Source organism: Homalodisca vitripennis, chromosome 5 (assembly GCF_021130785.1).
Source record: "Homalodisca vitripennis isolate AUS2020 chromosome 5, UT_GWSS_2.1, whole genome shotgun sequence".
Lineage (NCBI taxonomy): Eukaryota > Metazoa > Arthropoda > Insecta > Hemiptera > Cicadellidae > Homalodisca > Homalodisca vitripennis.
This window is the reverse complement of record NC_060211.1, coordinates 160803353-160826468: the sequence shown is the minus strand read 5'-3', so window position 1 is coordinate 160826468 and position 23116 is coordinate 160803353. Positions and strand designations below refer to the sequence as shown.

The 23116-nt window shown below is 35.3% G+C and overlaps 1 protein-coding gene across 3 annotated transcripts in view; it reads left to right on the top strand.

The window, feature by feature from the left end:
- LOC124363063 overlaps positions 1-23116 on the top strand; it is a 53848-nt gene that overhangs the window by 23410 nt on the left and 7322 nt on the right. For all 3 annotated transcript variants that reach the window (XM_046818143.1, XM_046818144.1, XM_046818142.1), the window contains 8 exons: positions 2208-2383; positions 11466-11589; positions 14146-14244; positions 15394-15507; positions 15899-16039; positions 17238-17372; positions 18138-18280; positions 22512-22720. In XM_046818143.1, coding sequence (XP_046674099.1) covers positions 2208-2383; positions 11466-11589; positions 14146-14244; positions 15394-15507; positions 15899-16039; positions 17238-17372; positions 18138-18280; positions 22512-22667 — 1088 coding nt within the window. In that variant the 3' untranslated portion in view covers positions 22668-22720. The remainder of the gene's footprint in view (positions 1-2207; positions 2384-11465; positions 11590-14145; positions 14245-15393; positions 15508-15898; positions 16040-17237; positions 17373-18137; positions 18281-22511; positions 22721-23116) is intronic.

The window sequence follows — 23116 nt, the reverse complement described above, 5'->3', positions numbered from 1 at the left end:
CCTTAAAACAATCCTAAATATTTGTTGGTTAAGTACTTATGTTTATTTAGTATAAATAGTCTATTTCAATCATCTTCGTACGGAAATTCCGGAAAAATATACGTATTATAATTCCCAGAACTCAAAACCACTATCTCTTGAAAATTTATACATTTAAGAGGGATTAGATAAAGACTCCAAACAATTTTAAACATCTGAAAGTAAAATCACAATGATGTTAGCCATTTTATCGAAACAACTTATAACAACGATAAGGTTGTCTCGTCAGAAGGACATCACCACTACTTAATCTGTATTCATTTGCCAAATAAAACATTATCAACGGTAAATTACTTTACTATTTACAAGTTAATTGATATTGCATTCGAAATAGATGTCTCGCTTGAAAGGGCTAATTTATTATACGAAAATGTACTTAGAAAATTTACTTACGGACAAGGCGCGCGAGGATTTGTTCGGCAGCAAGATCTCCAGCTAGAAATTTAAAGAGAGAAACAATTACTACGCGTGTCAATTAGCTAATTAGGTTATTATTCCGCAAATAATTTAGATTAAAGAACGTCAGCGTAAACTTATACAGTTACTAAACAGTAACGAGTAAAAAGGTTGTGAAAATATATATATTATAAATAAAATTAAACTAAATAACGGTACAATATTTTTCGATTGAAGGTTGAGCAGGATCCGTCCTTGAACTTAATTAATTTCAATATGTTGCCATTTTGAACTGGTTTGAGTAGAAAGCTCTAGTTTCCACAGTTCTTCTTCTTTTATCAAGACTCTTCAAATGAGGTGTCACTTAGTGGAATGGAAAAAGTTGTAATAGTGACTAAAAAAAATCACTAATATCTTCTAGAAAGGTGTCGCGTGTTCCATCTCTCCATCTTTATCCATGAAAAATTAAACAAAGTATATTCAAAATTTTAACTTACACTGCATTATATTCTTCATTGGTGCAACAAGGCAAACTCTACTGCTGGCAATGGAAATATCTTAGACCATGAGTACATGAAAATGTTTGAAGTAAACACTTTTTGACCTATGTAGAGTTTCGAGACCTCTCTATTTTTATTTTTTTATCGGGGCGACAAGTCAGTCTGTTGTAAATTTGAACCAGAAATGAATGCTCTTACACGTGCTAAGCATGAAATAAAAGTCAGGGCAAATTCTGATATTCTTAAGTATGAACAATGAAAAATGTCCCTGATGTTTCCCTTCTTATGTTTGAAAATGTTCATAGAACTCTATCATTTTACATCATAAGTGTGTTTACTAAGTATTCTAAGGACATTGGTTTTGTAAATTGTTTGGTAAGAAGCCGCGGCTAACAGCTACACACTTGATAACAAATAAATTTAGGCAGTACAAACCTTACTCCTTTCAAGACAACCATAAGTAATTTGAAACAACCAAAGCCTACGAATCTGCGTATGAATCCGTGGGTTATTGCTAGTGTAATATTAAAAATGAATCGCTAAATGCGTTGCTAAGCGCTAATACTGGGAATGGCTAGACCAATTTGGCTAATTCCTTTTTCAAGGGGGAGGTTTATAAGGAAAATAGGAAATAGTTTGAAACGTTTTACATAATATCAAATAATTCTAATGTTGTTATAAAACAAACATTACAGAACAAAGCCGTGAATGGTTTCACATAAAATACTCCATACTGGTGGGTTCCTTTGACATTGTGATATGGCATTTTAACAGTGCATTTAGGATAAGTGTTATTAATAATAATTAATAATAATAAATGCCTTAATAATACATTATTCCCAGAATACGGTTGGAAATTTGAGACTTTTTCCGGAGAAGGAAAAGAAAAAGGAATGTAAGAATCAGAGGTCTCCGAGTTGGCGTCAACCAACGTAGCAAGCAAACAGTTATAGGAATTTAAATTTGTTGTAATTCTGTTTACAGTAGATCTAGTTTTCATTAATTAAAAGTAAATTGAGTCCACTCATCAAAATATTTGTAAATGCACTCGCCCATTAAAAAAAATTTCAGCCGTTCCAAAGTAATGGCGAGGGGGAGGGAGTTGATATACTTGGTATAAACAGTCGAAAGAATATATCCGTCCACAAACTATAATGGACTTTATCAACGCGGAGCCATTTATAAATTTTATATTTATTATATTTATAAGTTTTATAAATTTCACTGCACTTATCGAACGCTAAAATCTCATGCTCTTGGATGTGGTTTCAGTATTATCAACAGAAGCACAAGACAGCGAGCTGACAAGTCCACTGATCAATACAGATCGGGTCTGTTTAATACTTGCTGTTCATTACGGTAGGGAAATCTACTCTGAACAACTTCAAATCCTAACTGAGGACCTGTCTGGAGGCCGCCAGATCATTTATACAGTTCACGATGCAGAGGTATTTAATTCCTTATTGCTCAGTTACAATAGATACTCGTGATACCTATACTATTATAAAAACTTTAAAGGTGTGTGTGTGTGTATATATATATATGTATGAATATGTGTGTACTGATTGTGTGTATCACGTAAAAAAACTACTGAAACGATTGTACTGAAACTTTACATGGACATTTTTATTGTCTCTGGTGAACATATACATAGACCTATTCTTATTTATAAAATCCCTCCCGGTACGTCCCACTAGTCTCTAAAGTTATATTACTCCGGAGAGCTCTATTACTATACGCAGGATAGCAGTAAAAACTGATAGGATCAGTGTCTACATCAGTAGCAGTTTGACTGTCTCTTATAGTAGATTCTTGAACTAGTGTATGTCCTTGGGCCTACCTAAGGCACTTGTATTTCGTGCGTGACACGTTCAGTAAAAGTGATGTTACTGTCCAAAATAAGGCCAAGAGTTTTTCATTTTCATAAATTGTCATTTTCCCAACATAACCCTCAGGCCACTACTAAGGGGCGTGGTGATATGTGTTGAATCGTGCACTTACCAACATTGGGAATCGTTCCATTGATAACCGAACATTCGACAACTCCCACTATGTCTCAAATGAGCTCATCAACGGCTGTTTCCATCTGGCAAGACTAAAAAAAGATATGCAGTTGGGAGTCATTTGTATGTATGTGAGCAGTGAAATCTGAAAACAAACTAGAAAATTAGCTGTGAACAAGTTGTGCAGAGTTGGCTCCAGATAACTGCCTTGCGGGTCTCCTCTTTCCCTCAGCAACCGTAGGATGTTTCACTTTCTAGTCTGGAAACCTGCAGTCTGTCACTGAACTAAGACTTCATCCAATCGACACCGTTATCACTTACTCACTTTCTAGTCTGGAAACCTGCAGTCTGTCACTGAAGTAAGACTTCATCCAATCGACACCGTTATCACTTACTCACTTTCTAGTCTGGAAACCTGCAGTCTATCACTGAACTAAGACTTCATCCAATCGACACCGTTATCACTTACTCACTTTCTAGTCTGGAAACCTGCAGTCTGTCACTGAACTAAGACTTCATCCAATCGACACCGTTATCACTTACTCACTTTCTAGTCTGGAAACCTGCAGTCTGTCACTGAACTAAGACTTCATCCAATCGACACCGTTATCACTTACTCACTTTCTAGTCTGGAAACCTGCAGTCTGTCACTGAACTAAGACTTCATCCAATCGGCACCGTTATCACTTACTCATTTTCTAGTCTGGAAACCTGCAGTCTGTCACTGAATTAAGACTTCATCCAATCGACACCGTTATCACTTACTCACTTTCTACTCTGGAAAACTGCAGTCTTTCACTGAACTAAGACTTCATCCATTCTACACCGTTATCACTTACTCACTTTCTAGGACTCGGTGGGTGGCTATTAAATAAATGGAGTCACCTAACGACTTGGATATTTCTAGTACTGTTGAATGTCTAGAGTTTGAAAATAGTTTTGATTTTAAATCTTTTTTTCTAATAATTTAAATAACGTAAATTTAAAAATTTTCCATTTGAATATAAGAAGTTATTTAAAAAATATTGATAGTTTATTGGTTTATTTGGAATCACTCAACAGAGATATTGATATTATCGTTTTAAACGAGGCCTGGGTTGGTGACGACATGATCGTGTCGCATCTCGACGGTTATGAGGTAGTGAAGACTACAAGAAAGAGAAATCGTAACGATGGTACTCTTGTCTATGTGAAGAGGTCTTTATCTGTCGTGTCCGCTGAGGTAGCAATGGGTGATGTTTATGGGCTTACGTTTGATTTTGTTTTTTATGGTAGGAGATGTAACTTAACTGCTTTATACAGAACACATGACAGTGACACTGACCTATCTATTAACGAACTGGAACGGTATTATAGTAGTACAACAAAGAATAAAACGTATATCTTTTTAGGTGACATAAATTTAAACTTACTGAACACTGATATGTATGCAGAGCGTTACCTTAACATTTTGACAGAAACTGGTTTTGTGAGTTATATAAATATACCCACACGTGTGACGGGTGACAGGGACAGTGGCTCGTGTATTGACCATATATTTGTTAATCATGATAATTTCCATAACGTTCGGACAGCTGTCTCACACACAGGCATTACGGATCACTACAGCACTGCGCTGGAGATACAGTTCAGTGCTTCAAGAGTTAGGGTGCAACAGACAAATAATAGCTATATAGATACAAGTATTTTTAGGAATATGTTAAGAAATAAAAGCTGGAATTCGATCATTTTATCAAATGATATTGAAACTAGTGCAAACAATTTTAAAAAATATAGTTGACGAAATTACGCGCAAGGCAAATAAACCAAATATGGGTGGTTCTCGTCTCACTAAGTTAAAACCTTGGATCACGCCTGGTTTAATTAGGTCAATAAGAAAAAGGGACAAGTTAAGCAAATTGGTTAAGAAACAACCTTTTAACACAGAAGTTATTAACTATTTTAGACGCTATCGAAATTCCTTAAATAACTGCGTAAAACAGACTAGGTTGATTTACTATAGAGAAAAAATAAATCAGTGTGGGAATAATCAACGTTTATTTTGGAAGACAGTTAATGAACTGTCAGGATGAAATAAAAAATAAAGATTCTTTCCCAATAGGGAAATATATGCAGGGGACGGACAGTAACATTACTATGACTATGGGGACATAGCCGACGACTTAAATAACTATTTTTCAACAGTAGGATGTAACTTGGCAACTGCAATCGATTCAAGCGGCCCACCAGTGTTATGTGACGAGGATTACTCTACCGACTCCACTTTTACTTTAAGCACTGTAACTGAGACTGACATTATTGAACAGGTCAACAACTTACGTGGACTGTCCGCGCCTGGGTGTGATGGTGTATCAGCCTCCCTTCTCAAAAATAACATTGAATTTTTTTTTAAACCATTATTGCATATCTTTAATTTAAGCATTATTTCAGGCAAATTTCCATCTGTTTTTAAATTGGCAAAAGTTATTCCGCTCTACAAAAATAATGATTTCCGTACCAAAAGTAATTACCGTCCAATATCATTATTAAGCGTTTTTTCTAAAGTACTCGAGAAAATCATTAAAAAACAATTAGTTAAGTATTTAAATAACAATAATATTTTAACCTCATGTCAGTATGGATTTAGAAGAGATAAAAACATAACGGATGCGTTGTACATGCTGACTAAAGGAATTAACGATGCTATTAGTTCGAATAGGCGTTGCCTTATCGTATTTTTAGATTTGGCTAAAGCATTTGACTCCATTTCACGGAGTGAGCTCTTACAAAAGTTACATTGTATAGGCTGCCGAGGTAGCACATACTTATGGTTTGAGAGCTACCTGTCGGACAGGAAGCAATATGTATCGATCTGTGGAGCAAAGAGTAGTGAACAGCAAGTAGACTACGGAGTCATCCAGGGAAGTACACTTGGTCCCATTCTTTTCCTGATCTATATTAACAATCTTGCCAATCTGTGTGTGGAGGGTGAGTTGTTTCTCTTTGCAGATGATTCCGCAATACTATACGAAGGAAAGAATTGGGGAGAAGTCAAAACAAAGGCATTACGTGGCTTATCCATAGTAAAAAAATGGTTTGATCAAAACTTATTATCTTTAAATGTTTCCAAAACGAAATTCTTGCCAATTTCATTACGAGCTAATAATGATTTTAATGAAAATAGTCTAAAACTTCATTCCTGTGGCAATTTCACAAGTGAAACATGCGGTTGTGACACTATAAGCAGTGTCGATTCATATAAATATCTAGGAATTATGTTTGACAAACGGATGCGATGGGCAGTGCAAATAGATTACATGAAAAACAAATTAAGAAAATTTATTTTTGTATTTAGGCAGCTACGTGAAATTTTAAATTTTAATGAATTGAAACTTGCTTATTTTGCTTATTGTCAATCAATGTTATTGGTTGGTATTATAGCTTGGGGTGGTGCCTATAAATCAGTAATAGAACCTATAAATGTTGTCCAAAGAGCCATTCTTAAGACTGCCCTGTGTAAAGGTAACCGTTATGCATCATCTGCACTTTTTAATGATATGGGAGTTTTGGGGGTCAGGCAGCTATATGTAAAAACGTTGGTTTTGTATATGTATAAAAACAATAACACAATTTTTAGACGAACTAACCATAGATACGGAACTAGGATTTCGGTTTCAGTAAATATTTTAACAGATAGATTAACTAAAAGCTTTACATTAACTAATTCTCATTATATAATGCAAATTTTGATTAGAAATTTACCGAGACCATTAACTGATTTTTGTAATATAAAAATTGGAATATTTAAGAAGCTACTGGTTAAGTGGCTTACGGATTTGGGAGGGGAAGCAACGGAGAACGTCATTGCATCCAATTATATATAGGATTTTCTTTTTCTTTTACTTCAAGCTCATGTCTGTTACTAGCCTATGCCCGTTACTTTACTTACTTTTTTTAGCTCTATTGTAATGAGAGCTAGGTTTATGTATTTATTTATGTACGTGAGTGTGTTGAGCTACATATTGGAGTTGTATTTGATTAAAACTTATCGGCAATGTGGGTCGACCTGTCTTTTCAACGACTCGTGCCCACGCACAGGCTTGCCTATGTGGGTACTTTTATCCTATATTTTAAGTAATGTTAATGTTTTTAATCATACTTGAAATTACTATAGTATATATAACTCTATTATGGAATTGTAATTTCTTTATTTGGAAATAAATAAGGTTTTGAATTGAATAGTCTGGAAACCTGCAGTCTGTCACTGAACTAAGACTTCATCCAATCGAAACCTTTATCACTTACTCACTTTCTAGTCTGGAAACCTGCAGTCTGTCACTGAACTAAGACTTCATCCAATCGACACCGTTATCACTTACTCACTTTCTAGTCTGGAAACCTGCAGTCTGTCACTGAACTAAGACTTCATCCAATCGACACCGTTATCACTTACTTTCTAGTTTGGAAACTTGCAGTCTGTCACTGAATTAAGACTTCATCCAATCGACACCGTAATCACTTACTCACTTTCTACTCTGGAAAACAGCAGTCTTTCACTAAACTAAGACTTCATCCATTCTACACCGTTATCACTTACTCACTTTCTAGTCTGGAAACCTGCAGTCTGTCACTGAACTAAGACTTCATCCAATCGACACCGTTATCACTTACTCACTTTCTAGTCTAGAAACCTGCAGTCTATCACTGAACTAAGACTTCATCCAATCTACACCGTTATCACTTACACACGTTATCACTTACTCACTTTCTACTCTGGAAAACTGCAGTCTGTCACTGATCTAAGACTTCATCCAATCGACACCGTTATCACTTACTCATTTTCTAGTCTGGAAACCTGCCGTCTGTCACTGAACTAAGACTTCATCCAATCGACACCGTTATCACTTACTCACTCTCTAGTCTGGAAACCTGCAGTCTGTCACTGAACTAAGACTTCATCCAATCGACACCGTTATCACTTACTCACTTTCTAGTCTGGAAACCTGCAGTCTGTCACTGAACTAAGACTTCATCCAATCGACACCGCTATCATTTAATCCATAGTAATGCATTTTTGTATATCTTCTTGTGCATCGAGTCAAGTTCTTTAGAGTAATGCCGGATTATTAGAGAGCTATATCTGCTCTTGTCTTTTGTATTTAGCTTGTCCTTTAACAGGTTGGTATAAGAGCAGTGCAGGTACTGCGATTTTTCTTAAGATTATAACAATGGAAACACCCTAGCACTGTTTACAAAATCCATCACCTGTCGAAAAAACTCCATTTTTTCTTAACTCTTGAGCATAGCTGGTAGGATGGAAAAAGGTATTAAGCGTTTAAGAGCACCTCGTGTAATAATTTTTGGGAGTGCCCATATTATAATTAATTTCTAAGATTTTAAGAACACTACAGTTTTTAGAGATTCATTACATAAGAATTATAATGACTATGCTTGTGAAAAAACTCATAGATTTTGTTATTTGGATCGATTTACCGTCACTACCAACTGCTTTTAGTGTGTCTCATTCATATGGAGACAGTAGAAAAAGCTTAATCAATTCATTTAGCCTGGTAGTCTTGTAAAAATACATAAAAGTATCATCGTCATCATTGCTACATACAGATACAGGAAAATATTTATTTCCACCCTCCACATTGAACCTGGTTGCGAGATTAATATAGTTTTCACTTTCAGATATGATTAGAAAAGCCGCAAACCCTTTGGGGATCTTTCTTGTCGATAGTTTATCTGAGAAAAACTCTTTTTGCTTTCCTTATCAGTACACACAATACATCCCATACTGATCTGTACGCTTCCCAGTTTTAGCATACTCCATATCTCCTGCTTCTTTCATGGCGATAGTTTATCTGAGAAAAACTCTTTTTGCTTTCCTTATCAGTACACACAATACATCCCATACTGATCAGTACGCTTCCCAGTTTTAGCATACTCCATATCTCCTGCTTCTTTCATGGCGATAGTTTATCTGAGAAAAACTCTTTTTGCTTTCCTTATCAGTACACACAATACATCCCATACTGATCTGTACGCTTCCCAGTTTTAGCATACTCCGTATCTCCTGCTTCTTTCTTGGCGATAGTTTATCTGAGAAAAACTCTTTTTGCTTTCCTTATCAGTACACACAATACATCCCATACTGATCTGTACGCTTCCCAGTTTTAGCATACTCCATATCTCCTGCTTCTTTCTTGGCGATAGTTTATCTGAGAAAAACTCTTTTTGCTTTCCTTATCAGTACACACAATACATCCCATACTGATCTGTACGCTTCCCAGTTTTAGCATACTCCATATCTCCTGCTTCTTTCTTGGCGATAGTTCATCTGAGAAAAACTCTTTTTGCTTTCCTTATCAGTACACACAATACATCCCATACTGATCTGTACGCTTCCCAGTTTTAGCATACTCCATATCTCCTGCTTCTTTCTTGGCGATAGTTTATCTGAGAAACTTTTTCTTTCTCTTCGCTTTCCTTATGAGTCCACTCATTATATTCCATGCTGTTCCGCAGTTTTAGGATACTCCGAAAAGTATGAGTCCTTTCAGGACGCTTTCTTTTTGGTTAATTTTATGCATGAAACAGACACTTGTACATTATACACTCATTTGATATTTAAACTGATGGTTTTTTAATGTCACTTACATTTTTAATTTCAAAAATATCTTGCGACTTTACGTCTGCAATCTGACTAACAATACGTTGACTTTAAAACTTGGAAAAGTCTCTGGATGTGATTTGTTTTGCCTTAGCTTTTCCTTCTTATACAGGGTGGAGCAAAGAAACGGGATATTTTGAAATAATCATAATAAACCAATGATTTGTACAAACAACTTTTAATGCTTAAAATGTGTCAGGAAAGAGTGGAAATTACATGAGAAATGTTGCAAATAACAGTAAAGTTAAAGTCACTTTTTAAAAATAACATCAGTTACGTGCTGTCTATTGCGCCTAACACATTCATTCAATCAATTTCAAAAACTTATCATTGTGCGATGTAATGTTTTCTCTGGGATATTGACAACGTGTTCTTCAATCTGAATCTTGAGCCCAAGAAAATTTCTTGGCCTAATCTGGTACACAACGCTCTTTAGATGTCCCTATACAAAGAAGTCGCATACTGAGAGGTCTGGAGACCGTGGGGGCCAAGTGACGTTAGCGTTCCTTGAAGTAATGCCCTTCCTCAAACAAACGCCTAAGTACTGCCATTGACAGATTGGCAGTGTGTGAGGAGGCTCCATCCTGTTGAAACCAGGTTTGCTGAATGTCAATATCTGGAAAAGAATGAAGCCGTGGAGCAAAAAATGCCTCCAGCATATGAATGTAATGTTCAGATGTGACAGTTACAGTGGAACCATTACCATCCTCAAAGAAGTAAGGTCCAATTATCCCTCGACAAGACACTGCACACCATAAAGTAACTTTAAGGCTGTGTAACGGACGTTGATAATGTTCACCGGGATTTCTGCGGGCCCAGTAACGCATGTTCTGCTTATTGACATGCCCATTTAAATGAAAGTGGGCCTCATCAGACATCCAAAGATTTTCAAGGAAATTTGCGTCCTCGTTGATTTTAGTCAGTAGCTGTTCATAAAATTGTAAGCGTAACTCACCGTCATTTGGTTTTATAGCTTGAACAATCTGAAGCTTGTAAGGATGAAACTGCAGGTCGTGCAATATTCTTTGCACACTTCGACGCTTAAGTCGCAATGATGAGGCGATTTTTCGTACAGAACGACGCGGACTCCTTTCCACTGCGACTCGCACCGCATCAACATTTTCTGGGATTCGAACAGTCACTATACGCCCAAGAGTTTTTTTCTTTAAGGCCGAACCAGTCTCTTCAAAATTCTGAACCTATGGTGATATGGCATGTGAAGAAGGAACTCGACTGCGGGGAGGAATATCATAATGGCGTCGTTATGCAGCTTTTACACTGTCGCCATTTTTGTAATACGCTGTCACGGCAACGGCACCACTCCACTGCTCCGTCTCAACTAAATGACCGTTACTACTTGGCGTCATGACTTCCGCCCCCCACTCCTACGAGACTTACAGGTGTACCAGCAACAACTTAAAAATTTCCCGTTTCTCTGCGCCACCCTATTTCAGTACACAATATATGTTTGTGATCCAAAATATGAATTTATTTACTCGTATGATGTATTGATGACTCTTTCAGTCTGTAATTAAGGAATTAACCACGGAGCTGTAGATCTTTAGCATTTGTGAAACGACATGGTTACGCAAATAAGTCGTATTATAAATAATAGCGAGGATAGGAGAGTATTAAAAAGCAACCTAAGGCTGAATGTAAATGTATGCCATTGTGGTAAATCTAATAATCACACGTACTCAATACTTACTTTTGAATTTCCTTTGTAAACTCTGTAATTCATTTACGTATAAACCCATAAGTTATCTAGGATTTATCTAAGGCTACAAACAACCTAAAGCATTCTTATTACGTTTATTCTTATCTACAAAGTTTTTCAAACATTTAAGTGTAACAGTTTTCGTTTTTATACAGGCTGGATGGAGTGTTATTCGTATTAATAAAACATTGCAGACCTACCAACCTATTAAAATAATAATCAAGACACTGGACGATACAAAAGTCAAAATACGGTTGATTAACATATGTGATGCAGGTGGTAAGTTAACAAAATTATATATCTAATAAAAGTAAGAGTATATCCTAAGCTATAATGAGGATAGCCAAACTTAGAAGTTGAATACACAATTTATCGTAGATATGGTTTTAATTGAAGTAATTATGTTGTAGAGTAAAGTAATTTCACGTCAAATCAACACACTTTAGATAAACATTTTACCTCACCATTGTAAATTGTTTCTAAATTTTATGTGCTTATCGTGATTGGTAAGACTACAAAAATTCTGAATTTTAAACTTAAATCTCATATTGTTTCCGAAATACCGCCATATAAATTTCCAAAAAACTACCTAAAAAAAATACGAACATAGTACGTTTCTGAAGTTGCTCGAAGTCCTAATTGACGTAGAGGGCTGGGATGGGTGTCATTTTGCAGCTTTATAATGCTAATTACAGTGAGATATACCATAATGTACAGTAGGTAATAATTAAAACCATATTGTCATAGTACATATAAAGATGATTATTGAATATCTTTCTCAAACCGTACATGATTTAAATATTTTCCAAGAAACTTAGTAATGCGTATATAATAAATTAAAGTATAAATATGGGATGAGTTCTTTGGTTGAAGATTATTTTTGATAATGGAAGGATTGTGAAGGAAAAAGGATTTTTCAGAACTTTTGAAATCGTTCAGTAAAAAAAAAAATAAAATAAAAAAACAGTAACACTACGTTTCGAGATTTGCAATCTCATCTCTTCTTCAGGTAAATAACTAACTTAATACATAATATTACAAACTAGGTTAACATAAACAAATCATAACAACGCGTTCTGATACGCCTAAATCAGGAATCGTGACCACTAAGTTGTGTGTCTTCTTCACTAACTCTAAGACATACACTTAATAAAATATGGGAATGAGTATGGCAAAAAAATTATTAATTACTATTTTTTATAAATATTATTAATTATTAATTTTATTATTATTAATAATAATAATTTATTATTGTTTATTTATTGTGGCTCTTTTTTCGCAAGTAACCTGGTTTGGCTGAATAATAATACTTATTAAACAATTGGTATTTTTGATTTTAGGTTTTCCAAAAATGATATATTTTTAAAGTAGCAATTAGAATTATTTAAGTAAATGGGTGTAATGATGTTAGTTGACTAAATATAAATATGGGATGATAATTTGTTCGATTTTAAAATTTATATTAAATATAATAACACGTTTATGCGGTATTGAAAGATCTTTACAGTAGCCAGTGTTATTAATTTGTTGTACATGGATTTGATTTATTTCACTATCTAAACTGGACTACTGACTTAAATAATTTAAAATATTGAGTTTTTTCTTTGTTTATGCTTAAGGGACATAGACCGAAGAGAAAAAGTTTAAAGAATTTGAAATTTTCACTAACCACTAATGAAACGATTAAACCAAGAGTATCAAGATTTAGAGATTCAGTTTTCCTATCAAGATAACGTATTTTTCTATTATAATTTTTGTACACAGTAGTATTATTATTAATGGTTTCCCAATTTTTATGGTAGAGCTTCCAAATTTTGGAAAATACGTAATACATAACAATACAGCCGTTTATGCGCTGTCATGTCATCATTACTGTAAAACCTATCCTTAAAAACTATTATTTCTTTATATATTTAATGATTTAATATTTTGTAAAGACAGCTTTAGACCTAACTATTTCGGATATTTCGAAAGGTATATTTGATTTGTATTAAAATTTACTTTATTTAACTATACAGAGTGCCCTATGAGGCAGTGATAAAATTTTGCAAGGGGTAGAAAAAGTTGCTTTGTTTCAGAGATATAAACACGTTTTTGAAAATAAAAACTGCTACTCTAGATCTTCCACTGTTAGAAAACATCAGTTTTTTGTCAATTTTCTTTGAATTAATACTAAAATGATAGAATATGTGGTGCAAATTAAAAACAGGTAAACTACATTATTGATTGATTACTCATTAGAGTGAAAGGTTTATACATTTAAAGTGTTTCACATTATTATTCCTCCCATTAAAACTAATGCTTTGAAGAGAATTATAATGGTGAAAATATTGTTTAGTTACAAGCGATTCACATTTTATGGGGATTTCTAAATTATATAATACTATTTTTTGCCACTTCTGGAACAATGTAAATTTAAATTTTATTAGTATTGTTACTCGTAAATTTTGAGTAATTGATTTAAAGAAATAATTGCTACAGAATAGTAATTTATAGCAGTAGTAAGTGAAATATTACTCTGGATTAATTAGCATTTTTTGTGTTTGGACTTGTCATTAGCTGAAATATCTGAAATAGTCCCTTTTAAATTTTATTCACCTTGAGCTGGTGTCCAATAATCGTATTGGGAGATCAAATAATACTGAAAATATTCGTGCTTGTATCATCAAGGAGTATCATTTCGTTCAAAACATTGTTAAAGGAACAATAATTACTTTTTAGTCATAATTAATAAGATATTTATTCTTTATAACATTAATCATTTGTTTGAATTATAACACTATTTGAAACTTTTGTTAAAATTTTTGACATACATTAAACAATCTTGTGTTACAGGCGAACTTGTTGCAATTCTGTCATCTACAAGTTATGGCAGTTCTTCTCCTCTCAGTAGTCTGCCAGTTTATAAGGTGCATCCTGATATGTTGCTGACAGGTAAGTATTTGTTATCAATATATGAGCAATTTAAATTTGCATATCATAAATATGCGTTTACAGTTGATAATAAATTATGGAAAAGTAATTGCTCCATCGAGACCTGCATGTTAGTAAGAGTAGCGATTTTTAAATGGAAGTAAGAATTACTTTTATATTTATATTTTTGAAATTAAGAATTATGTTTATATATAAATTATTTTTAGAATATTGTGTTTGTGCCTCTTATAAATATTCAGAGTTGTTTATTACATATACTTGGCACTCTATATTAATGTTATTGCTTTACTTAAAACCAATTGCAAAATAATGCTTTAGAAAAAGTAAAAATAGTGGTAGGTATGTCTGCTCGGTATGAGAAATCCTGCTAGAGTACCGATTAAGCAAATTATTTTTGTTGATCAATGTTAAAAATAAATATAATGTAAAATGTATGTATAATGTAGGTTAGGTTAGGTTAATTGAAAACACTTCTAACAGTAATAAAGCACTTTAAATCATATTTTTACTGATATAAAAATGTTTTTGCATTCATATCAGCAACAAAAATATCATTTTCATAATGAATCAAAGGAATGTGGGTACAAATTGATTGCACCGTAACGAATTAATTTTAGGACGAAGTACAGTTGAACATTTTGAATACAAAATATATTTAAAACTATGAATTACTTTTATAAAATTAAAACCATCTTAAGTATAACACAAAAATGACTGATCCAGAACTATGAAAAATAACTAATTTAAATATTTTAGTTGGAAGGGTTAGCAAAAGAGTAAGGAGTAGGTACTTTTGAGAAAATATATTTTCATATGAGCTTATGGCTTGAGGAATAACTAGCTGTCCTGGAAATTCTTTCGATTCCATTGTTTTAGCGGGTTGATATCTCTCACATTCCATCTGCATCCCAAGACTAAAATCTGCATTACTTGCTTGCGATTTGGTTTGGGACTTTATTTATTCAATTTAAAACGCAATTTACAAGTAACCTTTTTTATTTTCTGTATGAGGACCTTTTAATTGCTCAGCAGTAAGTCAGCAAAGGCAACACTTATACATTATGCAATACAAATTTTAAGTATGGTTAATAAAGTAATTAAGCATGGTTATTTAAAGAGTGTTTAAATCAGTGTATTATATTGTTGCAGAGCCCCTTCAAATGCCAATGCCCTTTACTGGCGATAATTGTAAAAACGGAGGTGTGTTTACGTCAGCTGGCTGTGCTTGTCCACCAGGTTTCATGGGCACCCTTTGCGAGACAGGTGAGTGTTGAATCATGCCTTGGTCACAGAAACAACAATTTCTGATTTGTTTTAAGGTTTTGAAGTTATCTGAATTCTACGTAAAATCGTAATAACCGAATATTTGGTTGGTATAGGGGGGTAGATTGCAGTACCTTTTCCGCAATGTTCTAGCTTCAAAACTTAAACAAATATTATTGACTTGGAAAGTAGTTTTCAGCCTCCTCACTGACAAAACAGCGTTGAGCATGGGCGTTACCAATAGCCCTCGCCTCTTCACCATCTGTCTCCTCAGATCCAAATCTAAAGCCTCACGTCAGTATTCAGTCTTGGTCGCAATGTGCATATTTTAAACGATTAATTCGCTAGATACCTTATAGTAAACACAGAACACGTAACGTTAATGTTCCAGGATGTGGGCAGAACAGATTCGGCCAAGACTGCGGAGGTGTGTGTTCTTTTCGGACCAAAAGGTGCCGAGGACTGGCGCTCTGCTCTCCGTTCTTCAAGTGCGCATGCGCTCCTGGCTACACGGGAGGTGACTGCAACGAACGTAAGTACGAAGAGGGAGAGGGAGAGAGAGAGAGAGAGAGAGAGAGAGAGAGAGAGAGAGAGAGAGAGAGAGAGAGAGAGAGAGAGAGAGAGAGAGAGAGAGAGAGAGAGAGAACACTTTATTTTAAACTTTTTTTCTTCGAAAATTGTCTCATACTCTTGTCTCCTCCAAAGCCAAGATGCCAAAAGTTTTTCTTAAACTTGCGCCTAAGACAATCAAATATCTTACTCATGTCTAGATGTATGATTATAACGTTATCAACTTCTTCCAGTTTCAATTCAACAAGATAATCTAAAGCATTTGAGGTTGATTTACTTTTAGGAGACAATATTGACTTGTTAAATTAATGTTGCTTGTTATCCGATGTTCAAAGATTGTTATAAAAACAACCTTCTCTATTATTTTCGCGAAGGCTGGTATCAGTTATATCGATCTGTATTTTCCTATATCACTCATTTTAAATTTTTGTGCAAGGATATGACCTTTTCAGTTTCAAATTACTTGAGAACCAACCTTCACTTGAACTGAGGTTAACGATGTGAAGTAAGGGTGGAAGTGTTTAATTCTTCCATTCAGTGTTTAACCATCATAGAAGAGTACTCATCTAGTCCAGCAATGGGTTTGAATTTTATTTTTGTTATTATTCTCTTCAAGTCTCTTTCAGAGGACGGTTCTAGCACAGTTAGTGGTTTCCGAACATTCAGGTCAAATTCTAAGGTTTTTTTAGAAGATTCATTTTAGCGTTTAATCTGCTATATAAGTAGAAATGTATCAAATCTATTAGCAATTTCTGTTGCGTCCTCAAGTTTTGAATTGTCAATTCGTGTCATTAATCCGTTAGAAGGTTTTAGACAACTAACGATCAAAAACAAAAACGAATTTGTGGCATTGAGCAGGTCACGATCAATAGATGGATGTGAATGTCTAGAGGGCAAGACAAAAAGACTATTTATTTTGCCTAGAAGTTAAGATGTTTTATTTCCAATAATCAAGTTTGAAAAATATAATTTCATCGGTAAAGCAAGAAGCATTTTGTTTGCGAATAATATTTTGCGTTTTTTAGGTGTATAAGTAAATTTCCAAAGTAACCTAACTCATTTTACAGCAATGGAACAACACACACGCCATAGTTTATAGATTTAGATTTTTACAAGAATATTAAAAATAATTTCATATTATCTGTTTGTTTTTGTTTCAGAGTGTTCTACAGGAACGTATGGAAACAGTTGTTCCCAAAAATGTGGCCATTGTTTATCGGGCAAACCCTGCGACATCTACACAGGATCCTGTGATGACTGCGAACTTGGGTATCTCACCCCTCAGTGTTCTGAAGGTAAATAGCAGTCCTTTAATAACAGTTCTCGATGGGATTCGGTTGAGCGTTATTGAACATTTTTACATTAGACTAATTGGTAAGCATGATGGAAACGAGAAACAGCTGAATAAATAAGTTTTGGAAATAAACTTATTTATACTCATATAAGATGTGGCCAATAATGTACACATAAATGATGTAGATTTTATTTTTATTTTATTTATTAAACTGTTGTTTTACATAGTCTTGGCCTCACGAAGTTCAACAAAACTTGTCGGTGAGGTCCACTTGAAAAAGTATGTAAAATACATTGATACAAATATTCAAATTTTAACTTTTTTAAAAGATGGGCATAAGTTAAAAAACCCATCTTAATGAACAAACTCGCTAACTTAATGAACAAAAGTGTGAAGGTATTATGTGGCAAGATTTATCGAGAAAGATTTCATCTGTGTGTTTTGAATTTTGCATGCAATTTCATTTCTACATAGAACAAGATGGTGTTTTGTAGTTCTATGATGGTGCACGTCAAACCATGGAATTAGGCTGAACGTCGATAATGGCTATTACTAAGGGTGTAAACACTTATTTATCGTATGATTGCAAGTATTTTGACCTGTTCGTAGAACATATAGGAAATGAAATGATCTTAATTTGTTTTGAAATTTTACATGCAACTTTAGCGAAAACTGTTATGCGACACATGATGGGACGTAATATTACGTAGTTAGTAACAAGTTTTTATATTAATTCTGTAAATCTAAGCTCTATTATATGTTGTAGCTTCTGTCTACTACTCTCAAAAACCTGCGTTGTCATATGATGACTACAGAACGTTGACAGTGTCTTTCTATCCAAAAAATGGGACGATGGGGTATGTGGGGTATAGAAATCCTAAACTCTATCAAATCCAATATAAAGAAGTGGTAAGTGAAATGATTAACATTTATAAAAATATGAATATTATTGAATCACATTATTTCATAGAATAGTACGTATAAAATACAGTTTAGTCGTTTGTAATGAAAAGATTGTCTTAAATATACGATATTGTAATACCATAATATTGATAACAATGTTTGCACAATGAATATGAGATATTACTCAATTGTTAAAAAAAAATGTGTTTATATTCGTATCTCTATCTAAATACTCGATAAGCTGGTTAGTCTGCACTATGCACAATGACGTAGAATTAGGTGAATGCTCCCAGTTGGCCGAGATAATTTAACATTAATTAAGAGCACGTGATGTGGCCTGTTTACTCTCTCTCTCTCTCTCTCTCTCTCTCTCTCTATCCCCCCACTCTCTCCCCCCCTCCTCTCTCTCTCTAGTGCTTGTCTCGTAAATTTAAAAGTCAAGGTGAGGGATGTCTCGAAAACCTCCCTTGTACCCCGTTAGATGTTTTTGGACCTCGATAGATTCTGTGACGTTCCTTTTTTCCCTCAAACATATGTGGATTCCCTTATGACTACTTGTGTCACCTATACAATTGACAGTGGAGGTTGTGAACTGTACCTTCACTGTTATCTGTCACTCCACTTTCAAGTCAGTCTACCTATGGACACTGAGTCAACTCGTGGAGGTCCGTCAGGAGGATGGAACGTCTGACCGTGCCGTGCAGCGCGTGTGAACGTGACGACGACGTCGGTGAATGGCATCATTCAATTTAACCCTTTCTCTCTCACTCTATCTTTGGCCGACCCACTCACGTCTGTTTTTTTTTCTTTAAATAAAAAATAATGTAATAAATGAAACTAATTTATTGGTCTATAGTATCACACAATTCATTTAACTCTTTATTGTTATTTATCTAGTCTCGCAAGATTCATCGTCTTTAAACTTTTATTCTAAACTTGTAATGAAACATTCAGTAATCGTAGAACATTCCACGTTTTAAAGATATCCGTTTACTTTAATTTGGATTTTGTTGATGAATCTATCTCAAGATTTAAAAGTTTCACAGATTAACTCGTCTCACTGGGTGATAAAGATCAGTTTTTTTCAAAATTCGAAGCGTTACTCACTGACCTGACTGACTAACCATCAATTACGATTATGTTTTGATGGGAGATCTCAACGTGGATGCGATGGACAGCAACCATCCATCCACCAAGCGACTAGTCGATCTGCTGAGGTCATTTGGCCTTGAACTGTTGGTCAAAACTCCGACGAGAGTGTGACGGCCACAACACAGTCGGCTATTGATAATATCATTACGAACATTGAAAATGTCACAGTTTCGGTGGTCAACACAGCTATCTCGGACCACTATGGCCAAGAGGCTGTCATTAGTGGAAAACAAATCGCGAGAGAGCCAAAAAAACATCAAAAACAATAAGAGACACAAGGCCAGAAAATATCGCTCTCCTCAACGCTTCCCTTTCAAAAGAAAAGTGGAATTTTCTAAATTTGTCACATCTCATAGAGCAGCAGTTCCAAACTTTCAATGAATGTTTGAGTTTCCACCTCAACACCTGTTGTCCTACAAAAACGGTTAAAGTTCGTCCAAAGAAGATAAGAAATACTTGGATCACCAAAGGTATTCTGGTTTCGAGAGAAAAAACTCAAGTTTTTCTCCGAAATAAACAAAAAATTCAGCCAATGAACAGTTCAAAATCTTTTTTCGAACTTATAAAAAAAAATACAGAAAGGTGATCCAAGCTGCAAAAGCGTATGATGTCTCAAAATCAATTATTTCTTCAAAAAACGTTTCCAAAACTGTATGGGTCATCATTAACAATAAACATCAAGAATTCAAGCAAATCACAGTCAAAATTGGGGACCCACTTGTGAGTGATGCTTCTAGGGTTGCCGACGAGCTTAACGGCTTCTTTGCGTCTGTTGCTTGTGGGACGGGGCCCTCTTCCATCAATGCCACAGGGGAACCCCACGCGTAGACAGAGTCCAATAGCCTCAATGGCTCTGACTCCCGTAGTTGAGGAAGAGCTCGATAGAATTATCAAGAACTCCCTGCCAAAAAATCAAATGATCTAGAATTGAGATCCATGTGGTTAATTTAAAAAATGCTCAAGGCATATTTTAAAACCACTGACTCAATTAGTCAATTTGTCTTTTTTAACTCAGGAGTTTTTCCCTCACTCCTAAAAATTGCAAAAGTGCATCCGATTTTCAAGAAAGAAAAACCCCCTGTTCAATAAATAACTATCGGCCCGTCTCAATTTTGCCTATTTTAAGCAAAATATTTGAAAAACTTTTTTCTAGCGAGAATGCTTTACTTCTTAAATAAAAACAACCAGCTTTTCTGAACACCAATTTGGATTCAGGAAAAATAAATCGACAATAGACGCAGTGGTGAGTCTGGTTGATATGGTTTGTAGAGGGGCTAGAACGTCAGGATCACACATTAAGTGTGTTCCTTGACCTATCTAAAGCATTCGACTGCGTTTGACCATGAAATACTGCTTGACAAACTACAATCTCATGGCATCAGAGGCGTGCCGCTCTTATGGCTTTAAATCATTTTTAAGTCAGAGAGCTCAATGTGGTTCAGATCTCAAACAAATTTTCCAAACCAATGCAACTGAGCTATGGAGTTCCCCAGGATCTATACTCAGCCCCAATCCTGTTCTTGTTGTATGTCAACGACGTACATTCATCGCTGCTGCATGGCAAAATCGTGCAGTATGCTGATGACACGACTCTCTGTTTCAGAGTTAACTCACAAGAAGGTTGTTGAACTACAAACCTTTGTCGATATCAACAACTGTGTTCAATATTTCAACAGGCCTCAACCTTCAAAACAAATTCTTCTAAATCCAACGTGCTAAATTTCGCGCGGCGCCCAGTGGACTCCCAATGTGGGTCAGCTGTCATGTTTGCAGATTCCATATTGGAAGAAGTCTTACTCCGCAAAATTCCTTGGAATACTCCTCGATCGAGGGTTGACATGGAACAACCACATTGACCATGTGTGTACCAAACTGTCCTCAGGAATATATGTTTTGAGGTCCTTGGCCCGGTATTGCCCCAGTCAGGTATTGATTGCGGCATATTATGGGCTAATTCACTCCCACCTTTCCTATGGGGTAGTGTTGTGGGGGGCCTGTGCAGGCAACAATTTCCTGAGGGTGTTTCAAATTACAAAAAAGCGATTCGTATTATCGCAAAAGTTGAATTTCAGAGAGTCGTGCAGGACAGCATTCAAAAATTTGAAACTGTTGACTTTGCCCCAGTCTCTACATTTTAGAAACATCTTTGTTCTGTTTGTCTAAATGTGCCCTTACCAGGGGACGTGACATACACGGGTATGAGACTAGAGGCAGAGATAACTACCGAACTGGAAGACACAGAACGGTAGTTTATGAGCACTTGCCTTCGCAGGCAGGTGTTCAATTCATCAACAGATTGCCAAATTCTATGAAAAACTCCCAAACGCCCAAGGCGTCAAAAGCTCGTCTTAAGCGTTTTCTGGTGTCAAAGGCATTCTACAGCGTTGACGAGTTTCTGGCGTTTAACTGGGAGACCCGCCCAATTCGATAACTGACTCCAGCGCTGTAAGTGGGTTGAAATTGGCGAAGGATGAAAGAGACTGGAATGTATGAAAATTATGTAAGTTTGAATGTGATAGTTGTGTGGTATGAGAGTTTAAAATTTAGAAATAATTATGACGTTTGCCATACAATGTGAAGAAAATTGTTGCGAGCAATTAAAGATTTGATTTGATAAATTGATTGTTGTAGAAAACAAATTTATATTTTTTATTCAAAATTAAAATACGTACAAATAAAAAAAACATGGCCATTTTCCCAACTGAATTTTGCGTAGTAATGCTTAATTTATTGTTTGTCAAATTTCTATACGATTGTCCTCTGAAGTTAAGTTTCGCTTAGCTATAAATTAGTTCTCACATAATGTATTTATCGTTCCTAAAATACTAGTAACTTTGGATGGACAAGCCACGGATTACTTAAAGTTCTTAATTCTTATCAACGTTTGCGGACAACCCTTTCAAGACAATAGTTATGTACTAGGGTTAGTTATTTACCTGAGGAAGAGTTCAGATTGCAGATCTCGAAACGTCGTGTTACTGATTTCTTCATCAAAAACAAACTTCAAACAATGAACCCCTTCCAGTGTAATTCATGAGTAAAAGTCTCTCTCAGAGGCAAATTCTCAACATTGTATATTTTACAGGGAGGAGAGTGGAGAACGTATGTGAACAAGATGGTGCCTATCAAGTATCACGGAGAAGTCGCATTTCTAGAAGATGAGGTTACAGAAGTAATTGAAAATCTAAAGGATGGTGTAATGTACGAAATACGTGTTCTATTTATGGATGCTAAACTTTAACAAGTACGACGGTGAACTGGTTCAAACCTCCAAGATGCTGACCAAATGTGACAGTAAGTTTAAACTATAGCTACACAAATTCTAAAACAAAAGCTCATTAACAGGTGTTGAATGTGTATGAAGAAGCCATACAGCCCTAGTGATGATGGCGTATAAAGCACTTATTACACTTGGCCACTAAGTTACGCTGTTAGCGTCATACTCTCGCTTAATATGTGATGGTATCAGGCCTTACACTGGGCCGGCCGTTGGCGCAGCTGGAAATTAGCGGCACTTTACAAAAATTCTGCAGCCTGATCGACACATGACCGCCGATAACGATATACTATGAAACTGTCTCTTGGAAGCGGTTGCACCGCTAGCCTAATTTTAGTGGAGCAACTCCCTCGTTAGCTGTGTAACTCATCGGCCTAGTGTAATAGGAGCCTTAGAGTAACAATACTCTACTT